The sequence below is a fragment of the Trypanosoma grayi genome (genome assembly GCF_000691245.1).
Source record: "Trypanosoma grayi strain ANR4 Tgr_302_V1, whole genome shotgun sequence".
NCBI lineage: Eukaryota > Euglenozoa > Kinetoplastea > Trypanosomatida > Trypanosomatidae > Trypanosoma > Trypanosoma grayi.
The window spans coordinates 1,617-18,778 of record NW_008825921.1 but is presented as its reverse complement, the minus strand read 5'-3'; the positions used below and the strand labels follow the sequence as shown (position 1 = coordinate 18,778).

Genomic DNA, 17,162 nt, shown 5'->3' with positions numbered 1-17,162 from the left:
GAGGGTGGTGGTGATCCCTCTTGCTGGCGAAGCGAGGCCCTTCGCGTGCGCGCGGCTGTTCAGCACTGCGTGGACGCCACCGCCACGTACGACACCGTCCATCAGCGGCATGATTACTACGGTCCCTCCGTGAACTGCTGTGCCCGTATTCAGGCCGTTGGCTGCGGCGGCCAGATCTTGATGTCGAAGGAGTCGCTCGATGCCCTCACAGCAATGCCAGCGTTCCACGACGAGCCATGCCCCCTTGATCTGCGGAACGTGGAAATCGGCTCCAACGAGGACGAGCAAGGCCTTGATCAGTTTATTGCCATGCAGGACATTGGGGCTGTCCGGCTGAAGGACATTCCTGACTCTGTGCACCTCATAAGCATCACGCCTAAATGCCTGGAGGGTAGGACGTTTGTAATGAAGGCCAAAAGTGCTGGGCTGGACGACAACTGAGAGGGTTGGCTTTCCTTTGGTTTTGTCGTCCTGCTATTGTTTTTTCAGTATATAGTTTAGACATATTCTCTTGTGTTGTATTCCCCCCGTCAACTTCGTATCAAGATGGAGTAGACTTCACGTCCTATGTAATGTCATATTGTCGTTAACGGTGATAAACTGTTAGTGACCACCTGCTATCGAATCATTGTGTATATTTGTTTAACTCTTCTTTCGTGTGATTTTCCACTTCTCCGCGTGACCAGCGTGAATGAAACAGCCCTACAAAACCACGTGGCGGGTGTACCTTCCGGGGGCTTTTGTTCTCGCGATTTACAGTTTCGCCATTTACTTTAACCGAACCCGCGGGGACGTTGTGAAATACGGCCATGACTTTGTGCCTATCTATTCTGAAGACGGAAAGCTGGAGGGGTTCACACACCCCGTGCTTGTGAAGGCGGGCGACAAGTACCGGAGCACCGAGGAGTCAAAGATGAAATCTGCGTGAGAGCTGCTGGGCTGTTTATATTGATAATTTGCTAAAACGCAACGGCTTTTCTCACCTGTTGGACCCTAATTCGTGGTGTAACGTTGATTTTATTGTTGCCGTTTTTATAGTCTTTCTTTTCGTATTTGTCAACACTTTGGCTCACAAAGCTACACAACTAAAATTCAAGCAAAATACTCCCACAGCATAATCCCCTTTACGCATGTCGATTCTGACTTACAGTGGCGGGTCTTGTCTGGCCATGGCGGGCAAGGAGTGCTTNAAGATGAAATCTGCGTGAGAGCTGCTGGGCTGTTTATATTGATAATTTGCTAAAACGCAACGGCTTTTCTCACCTGTTGGACCCTAATTTGGATTGTGATTTGAATCATCTCAGTTTTTGCATATGTACACATCATATCCATGCAACTTCAATTAAATGAATGCTCCCACAGCATAATCCCCTTTACGCATGTCGATTCTGACTTACAGTGGCGGGTCTTGTCTGGCCATGGCGGGCAAGGAGTGCTTTGTCATCATTTCCGATAACCGCCTCGGTGAGCAGCTGAAGACCATCTCAATGGAGGTGCCGAAACTCCACGTGATCAACGACGGAATCGTATTGGGTCTCACTGGGCTCCGCACAGACCAGCAGACCTTCGCGCAGACGGTCCACTTCCGCACGGAAATGTACAAACTTCGCGAGGAGCGGGATATTGGTGGCAAGGCGTTCGCGGCGCTAGTGGCATCGATGCTGTACGAGGCGCGTTTCGGCCCATGGTTTGTGGAGCCGGTGATAGGAAGCATCGACAGGAAAACGGGCGAAGTGTATCTCTGCGCTATGGACCTCATCGGCGCCCCCTGCGAGCCCGAGGACTACGTGTGTGCCGGGACATGCGCGGAGAGCCTGCACGGCATGTGCGAGGCGTTGTGGCGCCCCGACCTGGGGCCGGAGGAGCTGTTCGAGGTCGCCGCGCAGGCGATGCTTTCCGCATGCGACAGGGACTCTCTCTCCGGCTACGGCGGGGTTGCTGCGATTGTGACGCGGGACAAAGTAATAACGCGCCTCATAAAAGGGCGCAAGGACTAGACAGAGTGGGCAACGTGGAGTGTCGGGCACCCTCTGCTCTTGTCTCTCCAAATATATATGTGCTAGGATTGTCTTCATGTTGAACGCGGCAGAGGGACTCAGTCGACTGTTTTTGTTTCCGCTGCTCCTTGGTCTTGCGGCACCCAGGGGGGCGCGCATGCGCACTTACACGCGCACCCACGTGGATTCCACTTCATCTCCCCCGCTCTCTCTCTCTCTCTCTCCGGTATTTCCCCTCTTTTCGTGTTGCACTGCTTTCTCCAGAAGGGCAACATGCAGGCTGCGCTGACGCACCTAGACGATGCGCCCATGCTCTTCTGTGAGCGGTGCAACAACCTCCTCTACCCGGAAAGCGACCCCATCGACAGGCAAATGAGATGGCGGTGCAACTATTGCAAGGCAACTGAGGTGCATGACGACAACAAGCTCGTGTACATCCTGAACCTCAAGATGAAGACGGGCACAGTGGAAGAGTTGGAGCTGTTGGCTGAATTTGCGAATGACCCGACAGCGCAGCGCGACCCCACGAAGAAGTGCCGTCAGTGCGGTGAGCATGACGTGACGTGCTTCGTGAATCCACTCGGGCAGCCTCACGAGGACATGACTCTCTACTTTGCCTGCGCGAACCCCAAGTGCCGTCACGTCTGGAAGAGTGGCGACAACCAGGAGCAGTAAGAGGAGTTGTCGGCTCTATGTTGCAAAGTCTATGCCGCTGTGTGCGCCTCTTGCTCTTGTCTTCATTGCCTTTGTCTCTGACTGCAGTCCCTCTCTGTTGTTTACCACGTTGCGTCTCCGATAGGGTGTAGGGGCGGGGCACCAGCGTAGCCATGTATGTACTCGGAGTCTCCACTCCCCTGATGTGCCTCATATGGCACCTCATATGCTGCGTCCTCACCATTGTAGCCTACGTGGTTTGGTCCCACACGCGGCCGCAGCGGGTTGAGGGGGGATCGTGGCGTGGCGCCCACCTGGCCTTCAGCGTTATCGGTATGGTCGCGTACGCGGTGGGTGGCGCACCGCTTTTTGTGTATGCTTACAAGTACGGGCTGTCCTACAACCAGCGTCAGACGAGACTGCTGTGCGGCATGGCAGTGGTGTTTCTCACGTGGTCTTTTCCTATATTTGTTATTGAAATGGGGATGCTGCGCCGCGAGCACGATTACAAAACCCCGCTTGATGGCATCGTCTTTGTTCTGAGCATCATATCGGCCATTATTGGTGGGTGCGTCGTGTGGTTCAGCTACATGCGTCTCGTCACGCATTACATGCACCAATATCATGGCATGGAACGGCAGATTGATCCGCAGTCCAATATGGCGGCGTACCCTATGCAGCCGGTGCGTGCGTCATCACGCGCCGAGCGACCGGATACTATTTAGACTCTCTGTGCCAAGAAGTGGCAAAAAGGTTAGTGGTGGGTGCTGACCTTATCTGCATCGCCACATCTTGTACCCCCGCTGCTTGCGGTTTGCTGACTTTGAAAAACCCCTTCCCCTTGGCTTGTGTCGTCTGCGTTTGTTGGTTTTTTCATCTGCTTAATAACTCGCCTACTCTCTCACAGTTACTCTCTCACCGATACTTTAGGAAAGGCGTACGCTTGCAGACCGCGCAATGCACTCTCGGTCGTTGCAAAACTGTGACGCGAATGATTTGTTGGGCGGCAGTGCCGACACCTCTTATCTAAAGCGAACAGATGATGCACGAGCCGGGTATGCACAGGTCCGCGTGTTGAGCTACAACTTCAACATACTTCCCAGAGGCTGTGGCGGATTCCAAGGGGAGCGCATCAGCGCTTTCCTGGAGTACGTCGATCAATACGATGTTCTGATGCTTCAGGAGGTCTACGCTGTGAGTGTACTGCCGTACTTTGTGCAGAAGCGTGTATGCTTCCAGAAGCGTCTGCTGGATAAGCTTAACGAACGTGGCTTTTCACACTACGTCATCTCGAGGCAGCCGTCGTACCCTACGATCATGCGCGACAATGTGCTTTCCGATAATGGCCTTATCATTGCATCACGGTTCCCCATTGGGCAGTGCGGGTCGTACACGTTCTGCAGCAGTGGACAAAACGAACGGTCTGTTCGGAGGGGTTGCCTCTTTGCCGAGGTGACGGTGCCGTTGAGTGATGGCGGGAACGAGCCGGTTGTATTCTTTAATGTGCACCTTCGCCCTGATGAAGGTCCCATCGCAGCCTCCTCGCAGGTGATGAAGATGGGCCAATACGTTGAATCTGTGATTCGTCACCTCTATGCAGACGAAGACGAGGCGCTGAAAGCTCCATTTGTGGTGGCTGGTGACTTCAACGTCAATGGCATTGACATCCACAATGCTGGGCAGCCCACAAAGAGACTGAGCGACCTTATGCAGGAGCTGCAGCGGCTGGGCGGTGGGCTCAGCGAGGCGATTTTCGACACTCATGGCTGCCACCCCCCGACACGGCCGTCGAAGCTATTCTTCCCGGCGCAGTCGAAGCTGCACCGTAACTTCCTCACGCCGCAGAGACAGGACTACCTTTTCGTCAGCCCGTCGGTTGAGGTTCACGTAGCACGGATTCGTAAATTTGTGGCGAGCAGCCAGCGGCCGTATATGTATCTCTCCGACCACTTTGGTGTGTCCGCAACACTCTGTGTCGCTGCGACCGGGCGGCACGCGCACCGAGAGACGCTGAGGCGTCGCGTCCTGAGTGTGTCACTCGCCGGAGAGGCTGTCCACGAGCGCTCCAATCCGCTTTCGAGCATGAAGATGGAGGTCATCCCCTTGTTAATGCTGGCATGGGCCGCCTTGCACTTGAGTCGGTTAACCCTCCTCTGTCTGGGGTTTGTGTGGCTTCTAGTGTGGTGGTTTAGCTCTCGCATCCGCGTTCTGAGCAACGAGAAAAAATTTGCGATGGTAACAAGCGTTGTGGTAGAGGGCAAGGAGGCAGTCACACTGAAGCAGCCAAAGGAGTACAGCATCCTGCGTGGTGTGGGTAGTCTCGCGGAGATGTGGCAGCGGACGGTGTATAACCACAAGGCGTTGCGTTGCCTCGGCCGGAAAAGTGATGTTGGCGAGCCGGAGTGGTCAACGTACGCAGCGGTGGACGCACGTGTGCGGGAGCTTGGAGCTGGTCTTTGCGCGTTGGGTATTGCTCCTGGTGATGTTATTGGTGTGGACTGTCAGGCAAGCAGTAAGGCAGTCATCCTCGAGCTTGCGTGTGCAGTGTACGGTTTTTCAACGCTTACGCTTGTTGGGAATAGCACTACTGTCCGGGCACTTATTGATGAATATAACGTGAAGGTTGCCTTTGCCAGTCGAAGCGCCGTGGCGTCGCTTCTTACGTGCCGCTCACGAAGGCTGGAGACGGTGGTTTTCATTAACCCCTTCTCCGACGCTGTAGACGACGCGGTTGCGCGTGATGTCGGCATTACGTTGGTCTCTTACGATGATGTGGCACACAAAGGACGGTCGTACGCTGCTCCCCCGCCTTTGCACGTTGATAGCAATTCCGTGTTTTCTCTGGTTGTGGACACAGCCACCACGGGTGATTGCCCGAAGACGGTCCGCATCACGCATGGTGATGTGCTTCGTAGCATTCAAACACTTGTTGCCACCTCCGTTCTTCCCACCTCGCAGGAGAAACATCTGCTGGTGCAGTTTATGCCGTTCTCAGTGGTGTTTAACCGCATTTTCGTCTTTGGACTTTTTGCGCACGGGAGCTCTGTGGCGACGTCAGATGCGTTCACGCAGCAAACCTTCGCGGTATTTCGGCCGACGATCATGCTGGCCCCACCCACTCTTTTCGCAACAAGCGCGATACAGCTGGACCGCAGGAATGAGCGGTATGGGCGTGTATACAAGTGGGTGTTCGAGTGGGTGTATCAGCTCCGCTCCGTCCTCATTAATGTGCACTGCCGTGACCTGTCGGTCCTGCGTTTTCTTTTTTTTCACTCCACCCGGCGACAGCTTGGGGGAAGAGTGGAAAAAATTGTGCTTTACGCATCGGAAGAGAGTACGCCGTATGAACTGGAGGAGCACATCAGAGTCTGCTACGCGCCTTGCCTGCGGGAAGTGTTCTTCCTGCCGTCTGAGGGTGTCTTCTGTGTCGATGGTATTCCGGCACCCGGCCTGCGGGTCGAGCTTGACCCGTTCGACGAGACTGCGAGGAAGGCGAAGATTGGTCAACTTGCCGTTATCTGGGAGGCTGAGGAGAAGCACTCGCTGCCAATTGCGGCGAAGTGGAATGATGACCGGACACTGCGACTTATGGGTCCGCCAGAGGGAGTTCTGTTGCCGGTCAAGTGCGAGTATGTTGTGGCGGCGGAACTTGAACGCATGTTTGCCCAATCGCGCTATGTGAACGATATATTCCTACACGCGCAGCCGTCGAAGCCTATCATAGCTGTGGTGGCACCCAACCGTGATACCGTTGAATTTGAATGGATGCAGCGCTCCGGCCGCGATGAAAGCGAGAAGCTTAGCTGGACAAAGCTTGCCGGTTTTGCAGGAGATCTCATTCTTGCGGATTTCCGACATATTGCCAAGGCGCATTCTCTCCATGAATCGCACGTCCCAGGGCACGTGCACCTTCACCCGCACGCGTTTTTGGACCACGAGAGCTTTTTGACACCATATGGGGAAATCAGGCGCAAGTGCGTGGCCCTTTACTTTAAATCTGTTATTGATAATTTTAACTTGGATGTTGCATCCCAATCCAGTCCGACGCAGGTGTGTAGCATCTCCAGCGAAGAAGATTCAACACCGAAGGAGAGCGTCGAAAAACCTGTCCCCCTGCGGGTTCCTCTAGCTATCGACATTGGTGGTACATTTGCCAAGTTGATCTATGTGCAACCACCTGGTGTCTTTGACGTACCAGACTACTTGGTGCACGAAGCCTCTTCACTTTCAGAAACGCTTGCAGTACGAACATTTCGATTTTTTGACGATGTGCGGGGGGCGGAGGAGCAACTGAGGGATTCTCCTAATTCAGTGGTGGGAACAGTGCGCTTCGCGAAGGTTCCATCAAAGCGCATTCCCGATTTCGTGGAGTACCTGGGCGAAATTAAGGCGCTCAACTTTTATGGTCAAGCATACCGCGAAAGCATCCGGGCAACCGGGGGCGGTGCATTCAAGTACGCCAGTCTCGCGAAGAAACTGGAGACCACTTTTGAGGTGGTGCGGGAAATGGATGCAGTGGTGCAGGGCCTCGCACTCGTTATCCGGGCAGCACCGGAGTCCATCTTTACCGTCGACCCGCCAACAGGGAGACGCTACCCGCACAAGTTGCGCACCCCCCCTGGTGAGCCGCTGTCGCCGTTCCCGTGTCTGCTTGTCAACATTGGCTCTGGTATCTCCATCATCAAGTGTATCGGCCCTGACGGCTCGCACGTGCGTGTGGGTGGGAGTCCCATTGGTGGGGCAACGTTCTGGGGTCTCGTGCGCACCATGACGGATGTGACGTCGTGGGAAGAGGTGATGGAAATAATGAGACTTGACGGCCCTGGTGACAACAAAAATGTTGACCTTCTCGTTGGTGATATATATGGCTTTAACGCGAAGGATCTCCCGGCGATGCTTTCCGTTGACACTGTCGCCAGCACGTTTGGCAAGTTTGGAACGGAACGCTTCTGCAACATGGCGACGGGCATGAAGAGGGCACACAGCATCTCAAGCGATGAGGGGGGTGACGCGCTTTCCCCAACCTCCCCATTAAATGCTTTGTCACCAACGCAGCCTGTGAAACGCAAGAATAAGCCATCAGCAATTGATATTGTGCGGTCATTGTTGAACATGATATCCAGCAATGTCACACAGCTGGCTTACCTTCACAGTCAAATGCAGAATGTTCCAAACATATTTTTCGCTGGTGGGTTTGTGCGCAATAATCCAATTGTATGGAGCCACATTTCGTCGACGCTTCAATATTGGTCAAAGGGGGAATGCTACGCACACTTTCTAAAACACGACGGTTACCTGGGAGCACTTGGCTCAGCGACGATGGTGGGAGAAAAGGAGACCGTATAGCCGTCAAAAAAAAAAACGAACAGGTCTTGTAAAAGACCTTTACTTTCGAATGTATTAGCCTATAGTTGGCAATACAAATTGAAGTTATAGGGGTTCTTGGTTTCCTTTCCCTTCTCGGTTCATCTTTATTTGGGAATAAAACACTGCTTCTGACGCGGAGCTCAGCGAAAAGTGTGTGTGGCCTGGTCGTTCGAAATGTTTCTTGTGGTTTATTCCTCTTTTTACACTCATCACATTGCAACCCTTGTACGCGCATGCATACCGCACGACGGTTATGTATTGCCACTTCAGCGATCGTTGTCAAAGCAGCAGCAGCTTGATATATAGAGACTCCTATCATATACTGCCTTAGTTGCGTGGAATTTACTTTTCCTCCCCCTTTTTTGTTCATTCATTTTGCCTCGCCAAGGGTGGGGGTATTTTTGTTGTTCTTGTTGTTGCTGCGTGAGGGTTGCATCCATCTGGCTTTGTCGCATTTGATGGAGCGACCGGCGCCCGACCCAATTCTTCTGCGTGGCCCACGGCGGCCAAACAACGGGTCTGCGCCTGTACCCACACATCGTGCGTACACTGACGTGCTAGAGGAGAATCACACACTGAAGGAGGAGCTTCACCTCGCGCAGGAGCGCATCAACACGCTCGAGGACACATTGTCAGAGCTGCTGCTGAAGGGGGCGCTACCACGCTACGCGTTGTTTCTGCCGCCGTACTTTATCGAGCAACACAGGGACATACTCGCGGCGATTGACGTGTACGGGGATCAGTACCGCGAGGCGGTCAAGCGTGGTCTCCTGCATACACAGTAGATGCGGTGGTGTCGATCCCCATATTATTTCTCCTTCCCCACCCCCATCATCTCCATGCGGTGGCAAGGCATATATATATATATATATATATATATATATATTTGTGTGTGTGTGTGCGTCTTGTATATGACACTGATGAAAACTGACAGCGTCTTGTAAAGCATCGTTTCTTTTTCTGTGATTCGTGTCTGTGTAGGGACGGAAGAGGAACCGGAGAAAAACTGAAAGAAAGGGGAAATAAAATTAGTAAAAGCATTTTGTCTAGGGAGAAACCATCATGGCGGATCTTCACGAGGATGCTGACAGGCAAGTTGAAAGGGCCCCAAAATGGTATGAAGTCCTGAAGGAGGAGGTGCTTGAGCTGCGGTGGCGCGTCCTTGCGGTGGCGTGCTTCCTCACGTTCGGTAGTTACTACATCTTCGACTTCCCCGGCTCGCTGGGCACCGGCGGTGGCCACACCATCGAGCAGCGATTCCGGGCACACGGCAAGGCGTATACACAGGAGATGAATCAGATGCTTTACAGTGTGTACTCGTGGCCGAATACAGTACTGGCCATCTTTGGTGGGCTACTGATCGACAAGTACCTCGGCATCCGCACAGCAATGCTGCTCTTCACCTTCTTGATATTGCTTGGCGCTTTTCTCTTCTGGCTGGGCGTGCACTTTGTCGCTTACCCGCTCATGGTGGCAGCGCGTGTCGTATTCGGTCTGGGTGGCGAGTCTCTCTCCGTGTCGCAGTCGGCGTACGTCGCGCGGTGGTTCAAGAATGGTCGTGGCATGGCGTTGGCGTTTGGCATAACCATCAGTTTCTCACGTGTTGGATCATCCTTCAACTTCCTCTTCTCACCGAAGATTGCACGTTCAAAGGATGTTGACACCGCCGTTCTCGTTGGCATCTTTGCCTGCTGCATCTCCTTCATTGCCTGCATGATTCTGGTTGCTGCTGATATTTACGCTGTACGTATTGGCTACATCAAGCCAGAACCGCGCGAGTCGGAGGAGGCGAGAGTTATGAAGTTGTCAGACGCACTGAAGCTTCCTTTTGCGTTCTGGGCCCTCACAGCTGTCTGTGTNTTCTGTTACACCGCCATATTCCCATTCGTCGGCATTGGTAAAGGTTTCTTTGAGGTGAAGTACGGCTACGATGGTGACAAAGCTGCCAGTTATATCTCTGCGTATCAATTCGCGTCGGCTGCGGGCTCGCCGTTGATTGGGATCATTGTGGATGCTGTTGGACGCAATACGTTGTGGCTCATATTGGCGAGCACCTGTTTTGTCCTGATCCACGTGCTGCTAATCGTCTCGATGATTCCTGGTATCGCGATGATGATCATGATGGGTGGATTCTACAGCTTTCTAGTCGCGGGTCTGTGGCCATCGATTCCGTGGGCTGTCAATGAGAACATTGTGGGCTTCTCGTACGGCGTCATGACCGCTCTGCAGAACGTTGGATTAGCCACGTTCCCTATTATTGTGGGCGACATTCTTGACAGGTACACACCGCATTCCAGCAGCGAGGGATCCGCAGTGGACCTCTCTTCATCTATGAGCAACAGCGGCGAAGATGTCCTGCTCCCCGCGTTGAAAGGGTACGTGATGACGGAGCTGCTGTTTATTGGATCAGCCGGTGTGTCTTTTGTTGCAAGTGTTGTTCTTCTTCTTTCTGATCTGCGTAATGGTGGTATCCTCACTGCGTCAAGTACCCGTCGGAAGCAAATGGAGACGGAGGGGCGCAATGCTCTCTTGGACTATCTTCCAGAGGAGGAAAGAAACCTTCTCTTCAGCGCGGCTTTTGACCAGGAAGACGCGTGGCCCGGCGCCAGTAACGGCAGCGAAAAGAAATCATAATAGTAAGAATATACCATGGCCATTTTTCAATGTTGATCCCATGTGTCTGCAGTGCTATGACAGCGAAGAGGACGTTAACGAGCACTGCGGCCAATGACCCTGCAGCACACAGAGTCTCTTACGAGTGTCTAAGGAAGCGGGGAACGATCTATGCGTGTGTTTTTTTTTGTTTTTGTTTCTTGGGTCTTACGAGAGAGATGCCCCGGGGGGGGGCGTGGCTGCGTTTCTTCATCCGTCCTCTTGCCAATCCCATGGCTATTGGCTCCTCTTGTGTGCAACTCTTTTTGTGGTTTCGTTTTGCTTCACCCGGTTTGTTTCTTCTTTGTTGTCTTGTTAGCGCGTAGCAATGCCTAGTCGCGCGGTTCTTCGCAAAAAGGCACGGCGTGACGCAAAGCGCAGCAAGCGCGAGACTGAGGCCGCGGCGACTTTCGCTGTCGCCACGCCGTCGCCTTCGGACGAACAAAAGCAGCAGCAGCAGCAACTGCTCTCTGAGAGACGGAGGGAAGGGATACGGCCGGCAAAGGCAACATCAAGGAAACGCCCCTTTGCCGCAGTAGAAGAGAATACTGTGGAGACGCCTGAGTCGGCCGAGGGGATGAGCCGAAAGGAGAGGAAACGTTCGGAGGCTAGACGCCGATTGGAGCGCCAGCTCGTCAAACTCAACGCATCCTTGGCAAATGAAACCGATAACACCACAGCAGCCGCTGACGACAACAAAGATAACGGAGGCCAAGACGGTGAAGGGGATGTGGCGCCTTCTCTGCACAACAGGGCACTGCGGCACGACCCAAAGTTCAAGAACGGTACATTTTGGCGCACGCGAAAGGAGCAGCGGGCGCGGACTCTCTTCCTCGGCAACATGCCCGCTAGATTCACTCTGCAGAACGTCATGGACTTTGTCTCCTCGGTGGTCGACGCTGACCCCGTGCTCGGGGATGAGACGGGGGACGACGCGGCAGAAGCGGTGGTGGAGTCGGTCGACTTCCTCCCAACGAAGCCGCGGGCGAAGCACCGCCACATGTTTCTCACACTCCGCTCAAAGGAAGCCGCGGCGCACGTCACCAATCTCCTGGACGCGTACAGGCTGGAGGGCACCGTTCTGCGGTGCAACTTTGCTGCAGACAAGCAGCAGCGCAGTGAAGCCATTCAACGCCGCTCGGGGAAGACCGGTGACGGTTCTTAAGATGAACTCAACGATTAAGCAATCAGAAGGAAACTGAATCACATTTTTTTTCTATCGCAGAGGCGCAAGGCATTATATTTATGATGTTAATGTGCTCTCCTCGGGCCTTCACACCATTTGTACGTGCCTGCTCCTCCATCTTTGTGCTTATTGTTTTTTTTTTTGCCTTTGGCTTTTCATTATTCCGGCACCGTGGCGTCCTCGTGTGACCAAGTGTCGCTCGCGGAGTGGTGCCGTTAGGGCAGCAAGAATGAGGACTTGCTTGGCTCCAGCCGGCGTGCAAACGTTGGAACTGGCCGACCGTCAGCCGGCGGTGCTGAGCGCGCAACGGCTGTGGCCCAGTGTGCATTTCGGGGTGCACATCACATCGCATCCGACTGGATTTCTGCAGCGACAAGATCGTCACTTTTTGAGGCCTGGTATCGCTTGAAGATCTATTTGGGACTCGAGCTTGGTGACAACTGTCTGTGGGACTGGGGAGAACTCCTCGACTTCGCAGTGCGATGCAGTGGAAGCCTCACGGGGTTTTCAATTCGTAGCAGTCCGCTGTGCTCGTCTGGGGTGTCTGTTAAGGATATCTAGCATTTAATCGCCGTGGTGTTTAACTACAGGCGAAACCTGCGCGTTGATGGTGTGCGCTGTGACAGGTGGATGTACCGCATTTTCCCCTCACCCCTCCAGAAGTATGCCGCCACCTTTGCGGAGAGGGGTCAGCTCAGTGTCCCTGAGCCAACGCGGTCGCAACGAAGAAGTTCTCGCATCCGCCCCACGTTGACCCTCTGAACGGTGTTGGTGTCGGTGTCAGTGAACAGCGCTTGTGTCAGCCCGCGGCGCTTGTCGACGGCTTTCTCGCCGACAGGAGAGGGGTCGCGAAGGCTCTGCTTACTCACTCCTCCCCCTAGAAAAGGACGCATCTGCAGCACAATACGACGAGGGGGACCAGTAGCACGCGTCGTGGCGCATCCGTTTCGTTATCGGTGGGTGCTGACGAGGCGGAAAAAGAAGTGTTGCATCGTGTGCAGTCACCACGCATCGCAGTGATACCGATCCTGCAAAGGAGCATCGCTCTTCACATCGTCGATAATACCATCAACAATCATTGTAGCAGCAACAACAGACCACGAGTTGTGTGGTTCCAGAAGAAAAGGGTCTCCTCTGGGCAGCGCAGCGGCTGGCGCCGCGGGTCCCAGTACCTCTTCAGCGGCAATTCCTCGACACGCTGCCACAGCAGCAGTGGGACGCTGACGATGGCGCCTCGCTCATGTCAATTCTGCTTTAGGACATCAGCGAGAAGAACGAGCGACATTGGGGCACTGTATCGGGTGACGAGATGTGGCTGCACGAAACAGCCTTTGAGCTTCTTCGTGTACAGCGTGGAGGATGATCCAAGCACGCTGTGGGCGTCGTCGTAGACTGTCGGTGGTTTCCTCGTGAGGGTGATGCAGCGGAGCTCCGGAAACGCCCGCTCCATCCACATCAACGTCATCGGGCGCTGCGACGAGAAGAGCTCTTTTTCCCCAGTGCTCGACGCACTGCCTATGCTTCTGTGGCGTTTGCTGAGCACCACAACGATGGCAGCGAGTGGGATACGCCCTGCGCCACGTGCAGGCAAGCCGAAATAGGAACGGCTACGGATTGCTGCCTCGCAGAGTCCCCGGTGCTGCTCTTGGGACTAGTGATTTCCCCCACCACGGTTCCCCACTCTACTGCGGCTCATTCCACGGCAGTTGCCGCTGTGCAGTTCGTGGCTCTGTATGAGTCGTGCCGTCAAGGCGTGGCCATTAGTCCTCGGCAGTTTATAAGTTAAAACACGGGCAAACCGGTGCGTCCCTGTGCTTCCTTCTCTGCAGAATGTCGTGGAGCGCCTGCGCCAGCACGGTGGGTGGGGGGCCCTGTGGAAAAGCAGCGAGTAGGCTTCCCGATCATTCGGCTAGAGCCGGAGTCGGTCCTTCGCGTGACGCTCCGGCAAGTTATATTCCCAAAACCTGGAAAAGTGATTGCATCCACTCTGTTGTGTATGCAAATATTGAGCGCATGGGCGAGTTTGGTGAATTGTAAGAAAAGACGGCACTTGTTGTTGTAGCCAACCGCGTTGTATTTATTGCGAGGGACCTCAACACACGCATTCTCATCCGTAGTATCAAGAAGGTGTTTGTGATCTTGGCTGAAGTCCCTCTGTCATTGAGTAATTATGTCGCTGCTAGATTCGACCTGCAGACTGTGCGTGTTGCGGGGTTTGTGCCGCACCTGTGCGATGCAGGCACGACGCCGATGCTTCTCGACGAACTGATGCGTGCTTTTTGGGTGGGCATGCGGCCGCTGCTGCGCACACGTCGAGAAGTTGCCTGACAGCTCCCTCTGCCTGCGGAGTAGCATCATGGCGTACCCGCACCTGCACGCCACGATCGCCTTCATGCGTTCTGAACTGCATTAGCGATTTGGCAGCCGCAACGGAGACAGCGGTGTTTGTGTGGAGCGAAGTGTTTGCTTGAGACCAGGGTGTCGGTGTAAACGGTCGGGATGAAAGCAAGCCACTCTGGAAAGGCAGCAACAGCAGCGAAAAGGTATTTGTGTGGGTGTGTGGAATTTAATATTGCCTGCATTCTGCTCCCCCACCCTCGCAGACATGCACACATACCCTCTCTCTTTCTCGTTCTTTTCCTTGCGTCTTGCTTTGTGCTGCGTCCCGTCTGTTGGGGGAATTCAGGTGAAGGAAGAATACCTACTGTTGCCTCCCTCCCTCACGAAGCAACGTGGCTCCTCTCCACTCAAGCAGAAATACCGTTCCTGGCAACGACACCAACAGCAACGGTGAAGAGTAACGAGAGCAAAAAAGAAAAACCAAAGATGGAGAATGGGTCCGTCCAATTATTCTTAGCCTCGGCAAAGTCTGTGGAACTGAGCGGTGACGAGGGGAGCTCCTCCTCGGAAGACTCTGTGTCTCTCAGCAGCATGCCGATAACAAAGGCCAAGAAGTTCGCCCCGTCAGATGCCGATGAAATCGCATGTGATCTTGAAGAGGAAATACGGCAGAGTAGAAGTAGCGGTGATTGCGATCTCTCACAGCTGCAGTTGCTCACTGTCCCTAATGGCCTCCCACTCGAAACTCTGGTGTCCCTTACCCTCTCCGATAACAAACTCACGGAGCTCCCCAGTCATTTGTTTGAAGGGCAAAACTGCGCATCTCTCGTCAGGTTTGACGCCAACTCCAACAAACTGAAGTCCCTGCCAGTGTCCCTCTTTGCGCTCACTAAACTTGAGGTGCTGCTACTAGATCATAATGAGATTGTGTATATCCCCTACAACGCTGAACAGGGCAGCAGCGGCGTCTTTCTCCCATCCCTCAAGCGTGTGGGGCTCGAGTTTAACAAACTGCAGCGCTTTCCAGTTGAGTTCTTCAGCCGGTGCCCGCTTCTGGAGGATGTCTACCTAGGACAGAACGAGAAGATGCTGGACGTGGCACTCCCGACCGATCAGCTGCGCGCCGCCGCGGTGCTTCACGGTGCCCTGCGCGAAAAGATGGGCACCGCAAGGCAAGTGCTTCTCAAGGTGGACAACAGGCCGCGGTTTCTTCAGCAGATGAAGGACGAGAAGTGGGAAGATGTTTTGCCGTGGCTGAATATTGATCTCCACAAGATTTATCCCGACAAGGTGCTGGGGTTTCTGTACCTCGGCTCCCTGCGCACGGCGCAGACCACAACAGTGTACCACGACCTCAACATACGATACATCCTCACTGTCGCACGGAGGCTGGATGTGAAGGTGGAGCCAGGCATGAAGCATCTCGTGCTGCCTGTCGAAGATCTCCCCGGCGAGGACCTCCGCCCGCTCTTCAGTAAGGCCTTCGACTTCATCGACCAGGCGAGGCAGGAGAAGAAAGGGGTACTTCTTCACTGCTTTGCTGGTCTTTCACGCTCAGTTGCAGTCGCCGCAGCGTATATTATGAGCCGCTACGCCATGTCGCGCGATGAGGCGCTCAATATGATTAAGGAAGCACGTCCAGCAGCACAGCCGAATCCGGGATTCATGGATACGCTGGCGAGGTACGAAGAACAACTTGAAATGGAAAGAGGGGCAGACAGGCTTTTCAGGGCCGCAAGAAATGGATTATAGGCAATAATTCAAAGCATAACGTGGCATTGGGCCGGCGCAAAGTGATGCATATTTTTACCTTCCAGAAAAAGGCTTAACATCGGTACTTCATATATATGCCCAAGGGAAAGTGTGAAACTGTCTCTTATTTGGTCATCGTGTTCCCCTTTTTTTCCCCCCCGCTTCACCTCATTTTTTTTTTGGTTTTTGGTTGCTGTTGTTTGCTTGTTTGTTTGTTTCTGTTTGCTTTTGCACCGCCTGCAACTCAGATAAACCTCTTCATTGGTCGTGTTGGCTTTCCCCGGAGAAATTTGAGGCAAGTAAGCAAACCAATGAAAAGCATCATCCTTCGCGAGGCCGTGCTCTCAACCCTTGTGTGGACGGCTGGCGACTTCATGGCGCAGTTCTACGTGGCGCACCGTGACCCCGCGAAGCGACGCGTAGCAGGAGAGAAACGCGCCGGTGAGAAACTGTCCCCGCAGCAGATGCTGGCGCTGCTGGATATGCCACGGCTGGGACAGGCGGCGGCGTTCGGCCTGCTCTTCTCTCCGCTTGTCGCCGGCTACCACAAGTTCATTGCCCGCGCTGTCGGCATGACTTTACGCAATATGAAGGCGTCCGTCGCCGCGCTCACGGTGCAGCAGTTTTTCTTGACGCCGCTGGCGCTGCTTGCGTACTATAACGCCATCACGGCGGTGCGCGGCGGTTTCGCCGACCCAAGTTTCCTTCGCGCGTATGAGAAGGATACTCGCGCGAAACGCCACTACGACGCCATGTCGGTGGAATGGCGCATTCTGCTGGACGTGATGCCACTCCCGTTCCTTGCGTCGTGGGCCGTCTTTGCGCCGCTCACTCTGCACGCGTACTTCTCCGTGTACCGCTCGCCCGCTGTGCTGCGTGCTCTTTTCCTCCCCCCATGGGCGGCGTACGTGTCGTACACACAGTCGACGCAGCTGCTTTAAAACGGCAAAAACAAGTAGAAATCTGTTTTTTTTTTCTTCCTTTTGTTACTTTTTGTCCAAGTTTTTGTTTTTAGTTTATAGTGTTCTCATCGGCGTACGTGTAGAGAGATATCGGGCCTCGTGATATGAGGTGGGGCGTGATTGGCATTTGCCTAAACCCATAGGAGCATCGACGCGGTCTTGAATTGGCGGTCCTTCTGTAGGATTGTGTTTTGTACCTCCTGCAATGGTGGCTGTCTCGCCTTTCTCTCTCTTTTTTTTTTTTTTTTTTTT

General features: G+C 54.0%; 13 protein-coding genes across 13 annotated transcripts; 11 read left to right on the top strand and 2 right to left on the bottom strand.

Moving 5' to 3' along the window:
- Positions 1 to 180: 180 nt before the first annotated feature.
- Positions 181 to 441, top strand: DQ04_03021130 (adenylate cyclase-like protein; the record flags this gene model as incomplete). Its single annotated transcript, XM_009312441.1, has 1 exon — positions 181 to 441. The coding sequence occupies one exon, from the start codon at positions 181 to 183 to the stop codon at positions 439 to 441; it is 261 nt and encodes an 86-aa protein (XP_009310716.1).
- A 250-nt stretch (positions 442 to 691) lies between these two features.
- DQ04_03021120 (hypothetical protein) lies at positions 692 to 928 on the top strand (the record flags this gene model as incomplete). The annotated part of the gene is made up of 1 exon (XM_009312440.1): positions 692 to 928. One exon carries the CDS (start codon positions 692 to 694, stop codon positions 926 to 928), a length of 237 nt encoding a protein of 78 aa, XP_009310715.1.
- Positions 929 to 1,418: 490 nt separating this feature from the next.
- Positions 1,419 to 1,997, top strand: DQ04_03021110 (Proteasome subunit beta type-3; the record flags this gene model as incomplete). Its single annotated transcript, XM_009312439.1, has 1 exon — positions 1,419 to 1,997. One exon carries the CDS (start codon positions 1,419 to 1,421, stop codon positions 1,995 to 1,997), a length of 579 nt encoding a protein of 192 aa, XP_009310714.1.
- A 273-nt stretch (positions 1,998 to 2,270) lies between these two features.
- On the top strand, positions 2,271 to 2,672 carry DQ04_03021100 (DNA-direcetd RNA polymerase II, subunit 9; the record flags this gene model as incomplete). The annotated part of the gene is made up of 1 exon (XM_009312438.1): positions 2,271 to 2,672. The coding sequence occupies one exon, from the start codon at positions 2,271 to 2,273 to the stop codon at positions 2,670 to 2,672; it is 402 nt and encodes a 133-aa protein (XP_009310713.1).
- Positions 2,673 to 2,854: 182 nt separating this feature from the next.
- DQ04_03021090 (hypothetical protein) lies at positions 2,855 to 3,376 on the top strand (the record flags this gene model as incomplete). Its single annotated transcript, XM_009312437.1, has 1 exon — positions 2,855 to 3,376. One exon carries the CDS (start codon positions 2,855 to 2,857, stop codon positions 3,374 to 3,376), a length of 522 nt encoding a protein of 173 aa, XP_009310712.1.
- A 232-nt stretch (positions 3,377 to 3,608) lies between these two features.
- DQ04_03021080 (putative pantothenate kinase subunit) lies at positions 3,609 to 7,997 on the top strand (the record flags this gene model as incomplete). Its single annotated transcript, XM_009312436.1, has 1 exon — positions 3,609 to 7,997. The coding sequence occupies one exon, from the start codon at positions 3,609 to 3,611 to the stop codon at positions 7,995 to 7,997; it is 4,389 nt and encodes a 1,462-aa protein (XP_009310711.1).
- Positions 7,998 to 8,476: 479 nt separating this feature from the next.
- On the top strand, positions 8,477 to 8,803 carry DQ04_03021070 (hypothetical protein; the record flags this gene model as incomplete). The annotated part of the gene is made up of 1 exon (XM_009312435.1): positions 8,477 to 8,803. The coding sequence occupies one exon, from the start codon at positions 8,477 to 8,479 to the stop codon at positions 8,801 to 8,803; it is 327 nt and encodes a 108-aa protein (XP_009310710.1).
- Positions 8,804 to 9,080: 277 nt separating this feature from the next.
- DQ04_03021060 (putative major facilitator superfamily) lies at positions 9,081 to 10,652 on the top strand (the record flags this gene model as incomplete). Its single annotated transcript, XM_009312434.1, has 1 exon — positions 9,081 to 10,652. The coding sequence occupies one exon, from the start codon at positions 9,081 to 9,083 to the stop codon at positions 10,650 to 10,652; it is 1,572 nt and encodes a 523-aa protein (XP_009310709.1).
- Positions 10,653 to 10,998: 346 nt separating this feature from the next.
- DQ04_03021050 (putative RNA-binding protein) lies at positions 10,999 to 11,835 on the top strand (the record flags this gene model as incomplete). Its single annotated transcript, XM_009312433.1, has 1 exon — positions 10,999 to 11,835. One exon carries the CDS (start codon positions 10,999 to 11,001, stop codon positions 11,833 to 11,835), a length of 837 nt encoding a protein of 278 aa, XP_009310708.1.
- A 22-nt stretch (positions 11,836 to 11,857) lies between these two features.
- DQ04_03021040 (hypothetical protein) lies at positions 11,858 to 12,208 on the bottom strand (the record flags this gene model as incomplete). The annotated part of the gene is made up of 1 exon (XM_009312432.1): positions 11,858 to 12,208. The coding sequence occupies one exon, from the start codon at positions 12,206 to 12,208 to the stop codon at positions 11,858 to 11,860; it is 351 nt and encodes a 116-aa protein (XP_009310707.1).
- Positions 12,209 to 13,099: 891 nt separating this feature from the next.
- Positions 13,100 to 13,321, bottom strand: DQ04_03021030 (hypothetical protein; the record flags this gene model as incomplete). The annotated part of the gene is made up of 1 exon (XM_009312431.1): positions 13,100 to 13,321. The coding sequence occupies one exon, from the start codon at positions 13,319 to 13,321 to the stop codon at positions 13,100 to 13,102; it is 222 nt and encodes a 73-aa protein (XP_009310706.1).
- Positions 13,322 to 14,682: 1,361 nt separating this feature from the next.
- DQ04_03021020 (phopshatase) lies at positions 14,683 to 15,948 on the top strand (the record flags this gene model as incomplete). The annotated part of the gene is made up of 1 exon (XM_009312430.1): positions 14,683 to 15,948. One exon carries the CDS (start codon positions 14,683 to 14,685, stop codon positions 15,946 to 15,948), a length of 1,266 nt encoding a protein of 421 aa, XP_009310705.1.
- Positions 15,949 to 16,259: 311 nt separating this feature from the next.
- Positions 16,260 to 16,889, top strand: DQ04_03021010 (hypothetical protein; the record flags this gene model as incomplete). The annotated part of the gene is made up of 1 exon (XM_009312429.1): positions 16,260 to 16,889. The coding sequence occupies one exon, from the start codon at positions 16,260 to 16,262 to the stop codon at positions 16,887 to 16,889; it is 630 nt and encodes a 209-aa protein (XP_009310704.1).
- Between the last annotated feature and the right edge of the window lie 273 nt (positions 16,890 to 17,162).